We start from the raw sequence: 16,169 nt of genomic DNA, 5'->3' as shown, positions 1-16,169 counted from the left end.
AATAGATCTACAAACGTTGAATGGGACATTAAACTTTCCTTTATTGATGTAAGTACCTATTTAAATTTTCCCTTGAGACGTCTTACGTCACGTAAATGAATTTCAATCAACCAAAGGTATTAAAAGAGTCATTTAGAAAATTTAAAACACCTGTCAACATTATGTGCCTATACCTAGGTAACACTGAAAATGTTTAGAAAATAAAAACGGCTTAATGTAGAATGTTGCTAATACTTTTATTGTTTTACTGAGTAATGTCAACAGTATAAATGTTACTACAGTGAGTAAGGTCATGGCAAAGGTGCTCCTTACGGAGTAGGTGGTTGCATCAATAAGCTATGTATCAATTTGGTCGCAATCGGTAAAGACGTACCTGATCATGATTCTCTTATGTCATGTTTAAAAAATATATATAAAGGTATAGAAATTTACAGAAGATCCAACTATGCGAAATATTCAATAAATGGTCGGCAAAAATAAAAATATATACGCATTTAAGATTCATTCATTCAGATCTTTCTTGGAATCGAAACGAACCAAATATTTTACTTAAGGAGGCTTAGTTGTGTATCTTGCATGCAAACTATTTTTTTATTTCGTTTTTAATGTGAAGTAACACATGTATAATAACAGCGAGATTGTTTGATTATAAGAAATACATAGTTTTTTAATTTAGTTTTATTTAGCCAAAATACACATTTTATCTTCTCTGTCGATTTTGTAGTCTCTTGTGGACAGTTAATAATTAAAATATCTAGTTATCAGTACAAATTAAGGCTTTGATCTCTGATACTATTTTTTTTCATACTGGATTTGTTTATGGCCCAAGTAAGCCAAGCCCAGCCAAGTGTCGCTGTCACACGCCGTCAACTTTTTAAAATCAACATCTTTTTTAAATCATGCCTCTTTCCTCGTGATGTTCCCCTTTATCGTAGGAACGAATAAGTGTTAAATAGACAGAAAGACTATTAGTGCACAGCCGACAATCCAATCTACGACCTGAAGGATGGGAGTCGCACAAGCGTCTTGCTATAAATTTTGTATGCGAGAAATTTGTGGATAGACCTACATACAAAATTTAACACATGCTTGGAAGCAATAAATAGTATGAGTAAATGGACCATAATACTCATCTAAGTTCAACAATATCATATACAAGTCAAACTGATCCTGATGAACCTTCTTTTTCCTTTCGGTTTAAAAGTTATTCCGATCTACTCATTTTTATTCGTTTATTCGATGAAACTAGTGCTTACTTAAAGTGCCAGAATTTAATTTAATTATGTCGGCCGCAACACTAGCTTCGTTAGTTATCAACACGACTATGTACTTGAAACTTAGAAACAATGTATCTACAAACTGTTCGTTTGCTTAGTTGAATGGTTTATTTATTCAGTTCCTGTATTTCGGCGGTTCTCTTACCAGCTGAATTATAAAATTATTTCATAAGAAAGTCAACGCACTCACTTAAATGGGTGTTCATGGCCTTTTTGGGCGACCCGTAAGCTTATTTCAATCCCTTATATAAAAATAGGTCTTCATAGATAGAATGCTGATATGAAGTCTCACGTATGAAAAAGTCTTATGCACTTGTTAATTTTAGTACTACATAAGTTGTGGTACCAAAACGAATTTTTGTAATTTCTCGCACAACCTCATCTTAGCCACAAAAGCAAGTAGAGTTAGCCTTAAGACTGACACACGCTGTCGATTTACCTGTCTAGAACTAGTTAGTTTCCTCGAGATGTTTTCCTTCTTCGTATAAACATGTATTCGTTACACGTCTAACCTCAAGTCCAGTCACATGCCTAGCCACTTGCGGGGCTAACAAAGCGAGCGTCTTTAGAGGAACTAAAATTGATAAAGCAGATTCATTTCATAAACAAACAGAAATACGAAGGAATTATATAAATTGTATATTATAGCGTCCTTGTGGATTATTCTGTCTGTGTGTTCAGTTAACCCTGTCCCTCAACAATTCGACATTGACGTGACAGCCAAAGAGAATGTACTTTGCACATAAAAAATATAACGATACTGTTGAAGAAATTTGAGGCTAAGCCTGGTGGATTGTAAAGTTTGGATCGTATATACGTATGAAGTAGGTTATCATGCTAAAGAAGTGGAAAAACTTAAAGCAAACTATTTTAATAAAATATCTTAATTACCCGCATTCATTAAATGTATTACTATCAATACTTTACAAACATTTCAGCCAATTCTTATAATTTATTATTAGCTACAATATACTTTATTACTATGTTCACAAGATTCTAGAAGAAAAAGATGTTAATATTTTTTTTCTTATATCGTAATAATTTCTTAATAATATTACAACAAAAACTGAGAAATTTATAAAAAATGTTATGTATTTCAGTATTTATTATTATGTTTATTTGCTTGTTTTGTGCTAGTATAAATACCCTCATATTACCACATAAACAATAAAAACTATGCTTTTGCGTACATGAACATACTTAATTACTTTTTTGAACAATCTTATATAATCTTACATTTTAATTAATTTGACTAAATATGAACTATATGTCGATGTTTTTTGTCTGCGTCGGTTTTTTGTTTGCATTAAGAACAACTATTTTCCTTAAAGGAAATATCAATTTTAATAATAGAGATTCCAGTTAATTCTTAAGGAATTGGATTAATATTATAAGTATTTTTATAATAATAAAAAGAAGTTATCAAGTTATAATAAATTAAGTTTATAATAATCTAAATATTGTTTTTTCTATTATATGTATATAATATATATAATAAACAACAATATTCGAATTATATTATTAAATTAATATTATACAATATTATTTTACCCATAGATCTTGTCGAATTGTTTATTCGAGCAGAAAAGTACGAAATCTTATTGACTATTATAGCCCATCCTTTTCACGTTTGAACCAAATTAATTTATAAAATACACCAGCAAACGCACCCCCTATGAGTGGTCCAACCCAGTACACCCAGTGCGCATTCCAATTGTTAGTCCATAAGGAGGGACCTAATGTTCTCGCTGGATTCATACTTGCTCCAGTCAAAGGTCCACCAGCAATTGAAAACGCGGCAATAGTAAAACCAAATTTCAAGGAATTTGCCTCATCTTTATCTTTATTTATCGGATCCCATACGGCACAGTTAATGAAACCCAAAGCCGATGATAAAATTATCTCAACGATAAGTGCCTGGTACGGATGCATGTCTACACGAGGCTGAGTGGCACAGATTGCTCCCGGTATTAAATCAAGGGGCGATACTATAATTAATAGCCCGTATCCTACGATCGAACCGAGACATTGAGCAATAACGTATCCGATTCCAAGGCCAATAGAAGTTTTACCCCAAATCATGGCTGTTAGAGTAACCGAAGGATTCATATGCGCTCCAGATATGTGGCCAAAAGCAGTGATATTGAATAGAACTATCAGTCCGAATCCAATAGACACATAGAGAGATTGCTGACCTGCTAATCCGTCTAGGGGAATACATGACATGCATCCAAGGAAAATTAGTAAAAACGTTGATACGAACTCGGCAAGAATTGGTTTCCATTGCACGTTCCACCACTGCACTACTGAGGAATTCTTGAGTTTTTCGTTTGTAATATTTCCAATGACATTAACAACATGTGTTCCGTTAGTCATTGTTCTTTAACACTTGTAATGTTAATATGAATACGTTTTATACTTATTTGTAATTTATGTACATAGTTGCTTCATGTTTCAATAAACTAAACGGCAATTAAGTAACAATATTAATGATATTATTTTTCCTGATGCACGCGTCCGCACCTCTTAGCGCGAAACGTTAAAATAGACACCGGTATAGCTTTTCATTGTTTCATTGTTTCATTGATTAATACAGATATAACATCTGTTATCAACACAAACTGCTGGAGGTGTGCATTGTTTAACAAAATAACTTATTATCTGTACAATAATCTGTTTAGGTATAAATCATTTATGTATAATGAATAAGTATTTTAAATGCTACCAAACATAACTATTACCATTATACACGCGTAACATTAACGTTATAAAGAGTGAAATTTGACTTATACATAAAATCTTTATTTACTAGTTTATACTAAGACATTTCATATTTTTTAATGAATTCAAAAAAACGAGAGAGAAAAATATGAGAATTTAACATACACCTTATCTAAACCTTCTTTGTTTAAAATATTAATTTAATATTTTAAAAAGGTATGCAAATTCTGATTCTAGTTTTTCCAGATAAACTTGACTTTTCTGTTACATTTTTTAATAACAAAACTTAAATTTATCAAATTTAAATAATGTAATAAAAATATTAGCTTCGCGATAAACATTTATGTTTCTAAGAAATGTAATCATTTACATTTATACACACACAAAAATATAATGACAGACTTAAGAACGATCAAATTTCATTATATAAAATATTTTAACTTTCAACATACATGAGATAAAAAATGATAAATATTTATGGTTTTGATAATATATATTGGCATTTTATTGTCATGCCCTATTATCAAAGTGATAAGATGACTTTGTTTTTATCAAAAAGATTAGGGACTAAGTAATGACATAAATTAATAGAGGATACTATGCCCTGTGTACCGCTGGGGGATTTTAAAAATTCTTAGATGAATACATAGTTATGTAAATCATCTTCAAGTATTATTAAATAAAAACCAAACAGATTGTAAAGAATATATTAAATTTGTAAAGTGGTTTAAATACCACTCCATACACACCTTAGGTTAATGAGTATTCAATGTTTCGGTGGTGTCTTTAATTAGATTCATATCTACAGAGAAACCTAACAACTAGGTATATATAAATGAATCCCTATTTCCCTTGGTCACGGCGTGACCGGCTGGACCAATTTCGCTAATTCTTTTTTTGTTGTATTTGTTATTATCAGGAGAAGGCTCTTATGAACATTATTCTTATTGACATAAGGGAGTTATTATATTGATAAAATACATATAAAATAATTACAGTCGCTAATTGTTTGTGGCATTAATGTTGGAATTCCTTGTTTTTCACATGGCCAATTACATGTCGGAATACCAACAAAACGCGCCAGAAAAACAAACAAAGCATGTTGTTTATCATAAGCATTTTTAGTTAATTATACCAATTCAAAATCAATATCCATACTTAATACAGGACAACGTCTGTCGGGTCCGCTAGTTATGTATAAATGTAAATGTGTAGTGCATTTCAAATCTGTTTGATTAGAATTCGTATATATAAAGATCGAATTCGATGGATGAAGATTACACACGTGACATTAGGTGAATTGTTGTGTGAATTTGCAACGAATTTTGCGCCTGTTAGGTTAATATAATTTATTAACGCAAAATAAATTCCGTGCCTTTAAAAATCATTGCAATCGATCTGATCCACAGATGCTGATCATATACAACATAATCATAATCAAAAAAATAAACCAAAATATATATCTTTTTTTTGGCGCATTAGGGAAAAATGATGAGAGTACATTTTTACGATACGCGCGCACAGCGTTACAAAAGTCGACACCCTGAAGTTAGCTATAGGCAACATTTTAGTTTTCTTGAAGTTATACTTTTTTTAGCGCGCTAGGGAAAAATGATGAGAGTAAATTTTCTATTGTAAGATTAACTACAACTAATTCACACTAATTGCATCACAAGCGAAGGGATCCAACAAAACTCGCATTATCTATAATCGAAGTCAAGAAAACTCGGTTTGATTAATAGTGAACGGAGGTTTTGTGCGGTTTCTCATTTATTCTGCTAGTTAATTTCCTGAGAACAGCTCTGGAATAATGTGTCTTTTTAAACAAATTGTTAAGATAATTCTACTTTTAATGAAAACAAACTCCACTTTAGAATGCGAAGCGGTTAGTTCGGATACCAAATTTGCGTTACTCCAAAAATGGGAAAAAATATCCAGCTTTGAGAAGTAAATCTCTTGATGAGATTTCAGAATTTAACTTCTTACCATACTTATTATTATAAGCTTGATGAAGCTAATTCAAGTATATACTGCTTGTTATATATGGCAACTAAACCAATAACTCGCGAGTTCTAAGTTAAAATAACTTCCTCTAAGTTCTGTTTTTCTTGCTTGTGTACGGAAAAACTTTGAAACGTTGTTAGTCTACAACTAGTAGCAACATTCAGATGCGAAAAAGTGAACAAGTAGTTTACCTAACGAGGCTAAAAATTTAAAATAAATTCTCCCCACGTACGATACGGGCATCCTCAGCACATATCCCCAACTTAAAGTCTAAACTATTAAATGAGTCAGGCCTTTGTCTGCTCAAACATTCTAAAATTTTAGCATGTCTGAAAAAATCCTTTGAGTTACAAAGTACCCTCTAGTGCTTTGTATGTTTGAAGGGGGATTATAAACTTGGGTTTGTTGTCTGAATCTATTTTGTTAATGGTTTTCAATAAGAAATTTTGTGATTTGCGCATGTTAATTTATTGAGGATTCGTGTAAGGACTGAAATATGCATCGTCATGTCTGTAAAAGATGTCGGAAGTGTGAACTGGGACCTTAAGTGGCATACGCCGGTTAAGCCAATAGACTAAGCTATATGCTTTTACCTGTACGAAGGATAGTAAATAAAAGCTGGATATATCAGAGTAAAGTTTGCAGAGTAGGTATGACTCCTAAGCGTAGCAGCTGTTTGACGTTAACTATAAAATAAATAGCTACTTTATGTTCATGCAGTTATATTTTTATATTGAGAAATGGTAGTAGTTAAACAACTAAACAATATAAAAACCACTAGCTTACAAGATATTTACATTTTTACGTTTAAATTTATAAAACAATAATTAACTTACAATTTTAAAGCTTACAGGCCTTACAGGCTGGATCTAAATCGCATCTACATATTTTAAACGGTAGTGAACCGTCAAAAGATTTATTGTAATCCCACAAGACTGCAACACTACCTTCAATCGAAGGATCTTCTGTGTCGTTTGTGAACTCCATTACTTCGCAATATACTTTATCCCCAATAAGCACCGCGGGCACAATTTTCTCTTTACCCTTCAAAGTAATTTTGCATTTCCAAGGAGTAAATGCCATGTACAAATAAATTTGTGTGATTTTCACAGCTAATATTTCCTTTGCCCCGCTTTTGATAGTGACTGGCTTTGATTCATCAACTCGGGGGCAAAAATCCGGGCCGGACATGAGAGCTGGGACGTCACTCGGATAAATTACATTGTCGTTACCACAAGCTTGCTGGGTGCATCTACTTTTTGTGACACACCAGGTGCAGGTTTTCTTTGTGATGCATGTCGCACAAGATAAGTATACCCTACAGGCGTCTTTGTTGGAATCTAAAATAATATCTCCGGCCAGACATAAACTTGATAAGGAGAAAAATATTACTACAAGGGTATTTGGTACCATTTTTCCGAGAAAATGTGTCTTTAAAGAAATTTAAGTTGACTTTTCTTAGCTTTATACGATGCTTTATAACTCAGTTCAGTTGTAATCGATAAGTGGAGTTAATGTGCACTGAAAGATTATCGAACTAATTTATATTTTATGTACAATCATTACAGTGTAACATAGGAAACTGCCCCGTAACCTTAGATGACCCGTAACTGTTACGCTCGTATCTGTTTGACCGTAGATAAGGTCATAATATATTTTTGCCAGGAATAGACATGATAAAACAATGCACTAAACTAAGTGAACATCCACGAGTGTATTGTCTTTTGTTAATATAGCTTTTACACATTAAGAAAACACTTTTTAACCGGATTGAAGCTATGTATTATTATAAACTTATAATTATTTACATAATTTAATAATAATACATAGCTTCAATCCGGTTAAAAAGTGTTTTCTTAATCCACGAGTATTGTTTTTCTGAAGAGGTTAAATGTAGGCTCAATAAATTAACAGCTTTTCAACTTTGTTACAAATAGCGAAAACTTGGTAGCAGTGAAACTGAAAAAAAAATTGCAGCTACACGTAAAATAATTCAGAAAATGTAAAAAAAACTACACAATTCGAAGTTTCAATCGCTAGTATAGATTTAAGTAAATCACATCTTACATTGACATGATAACCATCATGTTATTGCCAAGGGCGATTGTATCTTCGCAATATAGCACAATGTCAATGCACAATGATAATAATTTTATATGTAAAATAAACCTCAGATATTTATGTAGTTAATTATTCATTGCTGTGTATTTTTAAAAGAATTGAAATTCATCCTAGAATTTGGGGTAAAGTATTCGAAAATATTTGAACACGATAAGCCATCAAATACTTATAAGTTGATTTATTGAGAACTATTTGTATTTATTTATACATATAACTTATTATCTTTATACAGAACTCGACAGACGTTAGGCCACAATCCCACCCGATGTTCAGTAAGATACGATCTATTATTTCTTAAGTTAAATCCTAATATTTGTGGAGTGTCGCACTTGGCCGTATAAAAATATAAATATATCGCGCTACCCTTGACCTCTACGGTCATTATACAGTTGGTGATTAGCCTTCTGTGCGTGTCACCATTTGTGTTATGATGCGTTGGCTTCCTTACGACGTCTTCCTTCGTCGTATGGTCAAGCATACTAGCGCACCTAGAAAAACTGCCGTTTGGCCGGAATTTGGGTTGAAAATCGCACTTATCTATGCTTCAAAGTTTCTTTAAAACAAGACTGATTAAGTTTTTTTAACGATAGGGGATTTTTTTTTATTAAGGGATAATAATAGTTAAATTAACCATACTATCTCCTCAATATCCTCCTCCTCCCGTATCTTAATATAAATAATGTGGTTAGAGTACCAACGGTTAAGTAATTGACATTATAAACGGTAGTGTGATTTGATAAGAAATATGAATAGTACTAGATAAGAATAAGTGAAGCGTGTAGGATAAAAAAATAATATTTTGTTTGATTTTAAATACAACGTCGCTTTGACACCATTTAAGGATAGAAATTAAAAGGAAATAAAAGACATAGTTTCTTACACGAATGAAAAAAATTAACAAGAATGTTATCGAATAGGGTATATCCACCTTGTCCGTCAAGCCGTAATTATTCTTTCCGTAAAGAAGTAAAGTAAAGATATAAAACGATAGTTTAATAAAATAGCATTTTAAAACGACAAATTACAACAGGAATATTAATTTAATAATACGTTATCGAGATTTTAATGTCCTAAATATTTGGTTGATGCTACGTGATAATTATTTCCATAATTTAATTGATAAATGCAATCATGAGCGTTACTGTTGCTATTAATTATAATTATTGATTCTAATTATCATAATCCACTTAATGAGACCTACTTACCTACTACTAAAAACTTAGGAAATACACTTTTATTGTGGCACTGTTGGCCTAGTAACTTGTGTAGTCTATTCTCAACCTGAGGTACGTGCGTTTAAATCCGGGCTGCATACCAATGGTTCTTTTCTATATGCGTAATTAATGCTAACTCTTACGGTAAAAGTAATAATCGCCTTGCAAAGACATTGGCATGGCAGAGAAACGAAAAATTAACGGCAGCTGTCAAGCACATATGATGGCTCTTTTATAGACAAAAAAGCGATTAAAGAAAAACATGCAATAGTTGTAACTCCACTAAATTATTATTACACCTCTACTATATACAAAACCCATATTGTCACATTTTTACGAGAATTTGAGTTTAAATATCTAAAAAGATACCGTAAGCCTTTTATGTCATAATTCATTCTAATTTAAATAGATAAGTAATTATTATCAAATACACAATCTTTCTGAGTTTTGTGCAAAAACTTACAACATTACGATTGTATAATCACAACCGTATTTTTTTATTGATACTTTGTGGCTATAATATACATAAATAGATATTAAGGAGCCAACAGGAACCTAACAAGCGATGTCTTTCAGGCAACTTTTGTAAGGAAAAAGAAATACTAACGGTAACGCAAAACTAAATTAACAAAAATAAAATAAAATGACAAGTAACAAGACTTATTATAAAACTAAATTCTGAAAATAAAAATTAAAATATAACGATATGGGAACGGGGAGCAATTTCCATCTTTATGTACCACAGTTAGCTAAAAAACCTAAATATTTTCGTATATAATAACTTGAGAACCATAGCTAGTCCTTGTCTGAACAAGCTTATGCTATTTAGTAAATTATAACTAAAACTTATAGAACTGCGACAATTTATTACGTCACAGTTGGATCTGAACACTAACCGTAATTACTAAGAACCTACATCCGCAGTTAACTATTTCCTTAGCACAAGCTTGTCGGAAACAATTCTACAAGCAAGTAAGAACATACAACACAGATTTGTATTATTTGTATAACATCTTAGGAAAGTTTTTTTTCGTCATAGATATGTAGGCAAATTTTGACAGTTTTAAAATCTGCAATAGAATGTTGTTTTGGTCGTTTGCATACTTGTACGCATTCCTATGGTTAAATCGATCTATCACACACAGATATATACGTAATATAATATATATTTTACTGTAGTCGATATACTATTTTGTCTAATTAAATAAAGTTTAATAAGAAGTGTCAGCCTAGTGATGAAGACGCGACCCCCAATGCTTTATTTATTCGTTCGTAGGTACGGTGAAGAATTTTTTTGTAAAACAACAAGCATGTCTAAGACTGTGTTAGGCACAGCAGGCTGATAACTCACATGCCTTAAATGAGAACTATTATATCAATGAAACGTCTATCCCATACTCTACTCGTCCGTAACTTATATACAAAATAAAACTCATTCTTAAACAAGATAAAAATAAAAATGTTGGTACTCTGTGTAAGCTTAATGAGAATATGGCAACGGAAAGGCGTTGCCTACGAAATAAAGAGAGCAATCTGTACGATTATAATTTGCTATTAACACGGGGAGGCTTCTTTGGTGTCTACACAAATACAGATTGTACAGTGGTTAAACGTACCACAGTAGGCATGGCTATAGCCTGGGAATTCTATTACAAGTTAATAGATAAAATGTTTATATAAAGGCATATAACTATCAGGTGTTTCAGTATGTGGCATCAGGTGACAAATTAATCAGTTATTATCATGTTGAATCTTGAGGTATAAGTTTAATTTATATTTAAGTAGATATTTTTTTATGTAGAAATTTTTAAATCAATAAAATTACTCAAATAATCAGACAGCATGATTCTCTTAATCAAATATATTTAAAATATATATAAATATATAATATATTTGAATTATTCATATACCATTATAGTCACTTAACTATAGTGAAAGGCACGAGAACCCGAGGCGAATCCCCGGTCGACTGGCTGGACAGAACAAGTTCAGTTCAGTTTCTTACAGGCCTTAATGTTATACAGGCGCGAAGGCATGCCGAAGACAGGAAGAATGGAGGAAGATATACAAAAAACACGACCTTCAGTAATGAAGAACGCGACTAAAGAACAAGAAGTCACGTATCTATGTTTGAGGTTGAAACTAAAATTTTGCAAATTCTCTTGGATCAAATGGATCTCTTTAAAAAATAAACGACAAAATTAATTTTCATTCGCTCTCAATTATCTAGGAATAAAAACCTTATAATCTAACCATTCGGTCTAAATAAATAATCATTGAAAATTAGCTATCGTCATATAATACGTCCAACGATGCCTCTTGGGACTACGGGTAATAGTTTATAACGAAAGCTAAACAAATAGCTCGCAATCCCACGATAGGGAGAAAACATATTTATGCAGTACAGATAAAAGAAAAAAGTATGTTTGCTTTTATATTTTTATCATACTTACTAATGTATACGTTTGTGTAAATACTTTTAAGCTTTGAATCCCCGTTGGTATTTTCTCTTTAGCGACGCTTTTATCATAAAACAATTTGTGTAATTTTACAGAACATTTTTACATGTATTTGCTACATACGCGTGTAGCCTTTTTTCTTTGTCTTTTATATGTACGACATAAAGTTTAAGTAAAATTAGAAGCCAAATTTTGAATGTTAAGAAAGCTATTTATCGTAGTTACCGGCAATAAAACGTGTGTACCTAGAAAATTATATATTGTCTAATGATGAGTGTCTAGGGATGACTTTGACTTGGTTGTACGTAACATCTGTTTATTTATTATAAAATCAAATTTTAGTTTGAAGTTCCTGTAAATAAACCAAGAAGCCCCAGTTTTGAGTCGCCAACATAGCAATTTTGTCAAACCAAACCATTTCATAAGATATCGTTAGATATATTTTTTTAATGGTGAAGATAATCTTATTATTATTACTTAATTGGAAAGTCTTTTCAGTTAAGTTCCAGTAACAGTGAACTGCAATACCGTGTTCAGTCCAGAATCGAATTAGAAACGTTAAGTCAGACACCGGCCAGCGTCGATTACACATTCCGTAACCAATTTCTATTTTCCTTTTCTTTTTTTTATTGTTCCCGTTACCAAACAAGTTTATATATCGGTAACTTATTTGTTTACAGTCATAGAGAGGACATTTAGATATGTTTTTTTTTGTAACGCTTTCGAACGATTTCTTTTTGGTAAATCGAGTTTTATATTTTCGAACAGGATTTCTCAAGGTTTAGTCAAAACATTTAGTACAACTTTTTTACTTCAGAGATTGTTGAAATATTACATAAATACTTTGAAGACAATAAAATCTTGTTAAAATTTCCGAAAATAGTTCGTTGTAAAATAACGTTATACGTACATAATGGGTAAATCTCACGATAGTAGCGAACATTTCGAGTCAAAGCTTTGTTCAAAGCAATTAATGCGACTTTCTCGGAGATCTCATTTTGACTTGAGTAATCAGACTTATCTTGAGATTTACTCGTCAGGCTTGTGTTTAAGATTCTTATGACTTTATGTAAGTCGCCTTGAAAATAATTTGTCCGTTTATTTATTAATAATTGATAAACATGATATGAGATAAAGACACGTTACATTTATTTTTATTAAGTATTTGTGTCACATCAATGTCAGATATAAATCCAATTACTATATGCCACTGCTGTAAACCAACGGTTTACAGCAGATGTAGAGGCAGGCGTTGACCTGATTTTCTTTCTATAAAATAGTTCAATCTGTGGTTGTACCTTTTTAAACACACTTTATTTGCTGCTACGTAGAAAAGTATATGAGATTATTTTGAAATTGGCGTAGATAAGAAAGGCACGCAACAATAAAATATTAATAGTTCTATAGATAAATCGATCAACAAAGAAGCCAATCCTCATTTTGTTATATGTTGTTATTATATAATTAAGTACCAAAGTACTAAATATATGTTTAAATATTTACCTTTTTTTTAGTTTTTGTTTTTACGCTTCAATGTACATATAGCGTAAAAAGCGTTACATTTTGTTTAACTTTATATTCTAAAGCGTATCAAAAGTTTAAACGAATATTTGTAGATATTTTAACTTTTCATTACAGCCCTCACGGTGTTTGCTTTGAGTACTTTTTGGTAATTAACAAAGCAAGTAAATAAACTGAACCTCATTTACATATTGAATATGAAGATAGGAGCGATGACAAAAGAGTACATAATAAATTGGAATAATATCATTTTTAAAAGCTATATTTGTTATCTCCCACCAACGTTACTATTTCCATGACTCCCTTGCGTCAAATAAGCATTGTTAATGTTGTTATTACATAATATGCTCTATCCTAGAACTGTTCTCTTTATGACATATGCCAACCATTACACCACTATGTGGGACCATCTACCCACTGAAGTATTTACAAACACAAAATCTTAAAAGTACAAATTTTAAAAGGCTGGCAACGCACTCGCGAGCACTCTCGCATTAAGAGTGGCCATGGGCATTGGTATCGCTTAACATCATATGATCCTCCTACCCGTTTGGCACCTATTCTATAATCTATATGTAAAAAAGTAGGGCCACTCGGCACTTTATAATATGGTCAAACACTTTGTCTACATAGAGCAATATCTGCAAACTGGACAATATAATATAAACCAATACCGATTACCGTGGACCAACATTCTTATCTGTCACATAGTATTGATTGTGGGTTATACACCTCATTCATTCCGTGAACTGAATATCTTGCAATGGTGAGAAATGTTATCAGTTGGTGCATTTGATAGTGTAGACATCAATTAAAAATTAAACTTGTTTTGAAACTAAGTACAGGGCAAATTCATTCGCTTGTATAGAAAGCCGTAAACGAGTAATACTCAAAATCTAGTATCATAAAAATAAACTTTTTACTGTGTATATTATGCAGGAGCGCATTAGCGGACACAAAAACCTTTATAATACAAACTCAGGTGTTCTGTAATATACTAAAATGCCTTAAAAATGTTACGAAATTTCGCTTTGTGTAGTGTTTATTCAGGTCCGCTGGCTGAACTTTTGCAACAGCTTTGTCTAATTATTCCGTGTGTTTACGAAACTTTAATTATTCAAAAAAAGAGGATTAACAGCGCCCATGTGGGCTGAATTTTTATTATATAAAAACTCTTTCAAGCACCGATAGCGACGGTATTTCGTGTGTTATCTTACACGTATTTTCAATAATAACTGTATGCGCATTATTACAACGAAATAGTTTACAAATCCTACATATTATATATGATACGACTTATGTCTCGAGTAAAGTTATGAAGCTTCAATCGTACGAGGTCTATTGATCGACTGGGAATTTATTCAAAAGTTTTGGACCATAAAGGATAGAACACAAAATGTAGGGACACCTAGTTATAGAAGTTCTATCTACACATTTAAATTGTTAAAATTAATACGGTACGTAGGTAGGCATTTAAAAATGTCATAATTTTTCATATACAAGTTATTTTAGTCTTTATAACGTAAGAAGATATCCAAGTACCTCTCGATATGTTTAAGATACTCTTATCCCTAATGGCAAAATACAAATTACCGTTGTCATTACACAGAATATGAAATAGTAGAATTCACCCTTTACATAAAGAATTCCAGTTAAATAGATCAGATTTAACAGAGCGAAAAGCGTTCATGTCCCAACCTCGCGTCGAATTTTTCCAAGTACATACTTCAATCCTGAAGATGACACTTCAATGGGTTTATGATAAAGAACAAAGGGAGTTAAATGTATGATATATTTAACTGTAAATAATGGATTTTTGTACATTTCCAGAACCTCAGTTCCATTCTCAACGAAACAGTAGTAATTGTTTATTTTTCAAGGCTCATTCTAAATTAAAGTGATTAGTGAAACACATTTACGACCCATGCCTAACGATGATATAAGAAACACCTTTCATAATATACTAAGCGCTTTGTCTTTAGTAATATTATATAGAGGATTTTGTATGTTTGTGACCAATAAACTTTTCAACAATTTCACCATAATAATGCTACATTATTCCTTAGTACCTATAATTATTTCCAAATTTTAAAAAAATAAAAATACAGCGTCAAGAGCTAAAACAGCTTGTTTATTTAATATCATTAAGTCATACATCAGAGTAGCCACAGTTTACACTGGTCAGAAATATGTTTGGCTATAGATCTACGGAGATTTTGTTGCTTTGGTTATATAACACAGGCAGTGATTCAGTTACCTTTAACACCTAAAATATTACACCTTTTGTTTCAATTCATTTTATTCCACTTTCCTCAGCACCTTCAACTGACGATAACGCGATTTCAAAAGCCAATAAAACCACGTCGACTTTGAAAGGTATTAAAACACGATTGCAGGAAATACTGAAGCCTGATTTCTTGTATCGGAAACACGTTAAAGGAATAACGAAGTATGAATTTTCGAAATCAACTTTCAAATGCTTTAAATACATTTTGACATATTATATTAAAATTATGTATGTAACCCATAGGTATTTTATGATCTGTCCAAATATATATGATGAATATTTAGACCATAAGTTTTGAAACCAATTATAATAACTTAACTTTTCTTATTATTAAGACATTATGTTAGTTAATATGATATTTGCATGCATATTTTTATAAGGCCGATTGTACGGTGTTATTTATGATTAATCAATGAGAATGTACCACTTTCTTTGAAATTAAACTAATCATTATTATTTGTCTTAATCAATTTAATATGGTCTAACTAGGAGGTAAGTAAGGAATCGATAAGTATAGTAACTAAACCTATCGTTATTTGTAAAATGCACAAACTTTAAGTAATGT

The 16,169-nt window shown here is 31.6% G+C and overlaps 2 protein-coding genes across 2 annotated transcripts; both read right to left on the bottom strand.

The window, feature by feature from the left end:
* Nucleotides 1-253: 253 nt before the first annotated feature.
* Nucleotides 254-3,851, bottom strand: LOC123713919 (aquaporin AQPAe.a-like). Its single transcript, XM_045667805.1, has 2 exons — nucleotides 2,829-3,851; nucleotides 254-1,851 (listed from the first exon to the last, which is right to left on the bottom strand). Exon 1 carries the CDS (start codon nucleotides 3,651-3,653, stop codon nucleotides 2,886-2,888), a length of 768 nt encoding a protein of 255 aa, XP_045523761.1. The 5' UTR covers nucleotides 3,654-3,851; the 3' UTR covers nucleotides 254-1,851; nucleotides 2,829-2,885.
* A 2,957-nt stretch (nucleotides 3,852-6,808) lies between these two features.
* Nucleotides 6,809-7,542, bottom strand: LOC123708995. Its single transcript, XM_045660071.1, has one exon. The coding sequence runs from the start codon at nucleotides 7,413-7,415 to the stop codon at nucleotides 6,843-6,845; it is 573 nt and encodes a 190-aa protein (XP_045516027.1). The 5' UTR covers nucleotides 7,416-7,542; the 3' UTR covers nucleotides 6,809-6,842.
* Nucleotides 7,543-16,169: the final 8,627 nt, after the last annotated feature.

This window comes from Pieris brassicae, chromosome 1 (genome assembly GCF_905147105.1).
Source record: "Pieris brassicae chromosome 1, ilPieBrab1.1, whole genome shotgun sequence".
Lineage (NCBI taxonomy): Eukaryota > Metazoa > Arthropoda > Insecta > Lepidoptera > Pieridae > Pieris > Pieris brassicae.
This window is presented reverse-complemented; position numbering and strand designations above follow the sequence as displayed.

Coding starts and splice junctions, on each gene's coding strand:
- LOC123713919 (XM_045667805.1), bottom strand. CDS start 3,653: ATGACTAACGGAACACATGTTGTTAATGTCATTGGAAATATTACAAAC.
- LOC123708995 (XM_045660071.1), bottom strand. CDS start 7,415: ATGGTACCAAATACCCTTGTAGTAATATTTTTCTCCTTATCAAGTTTA.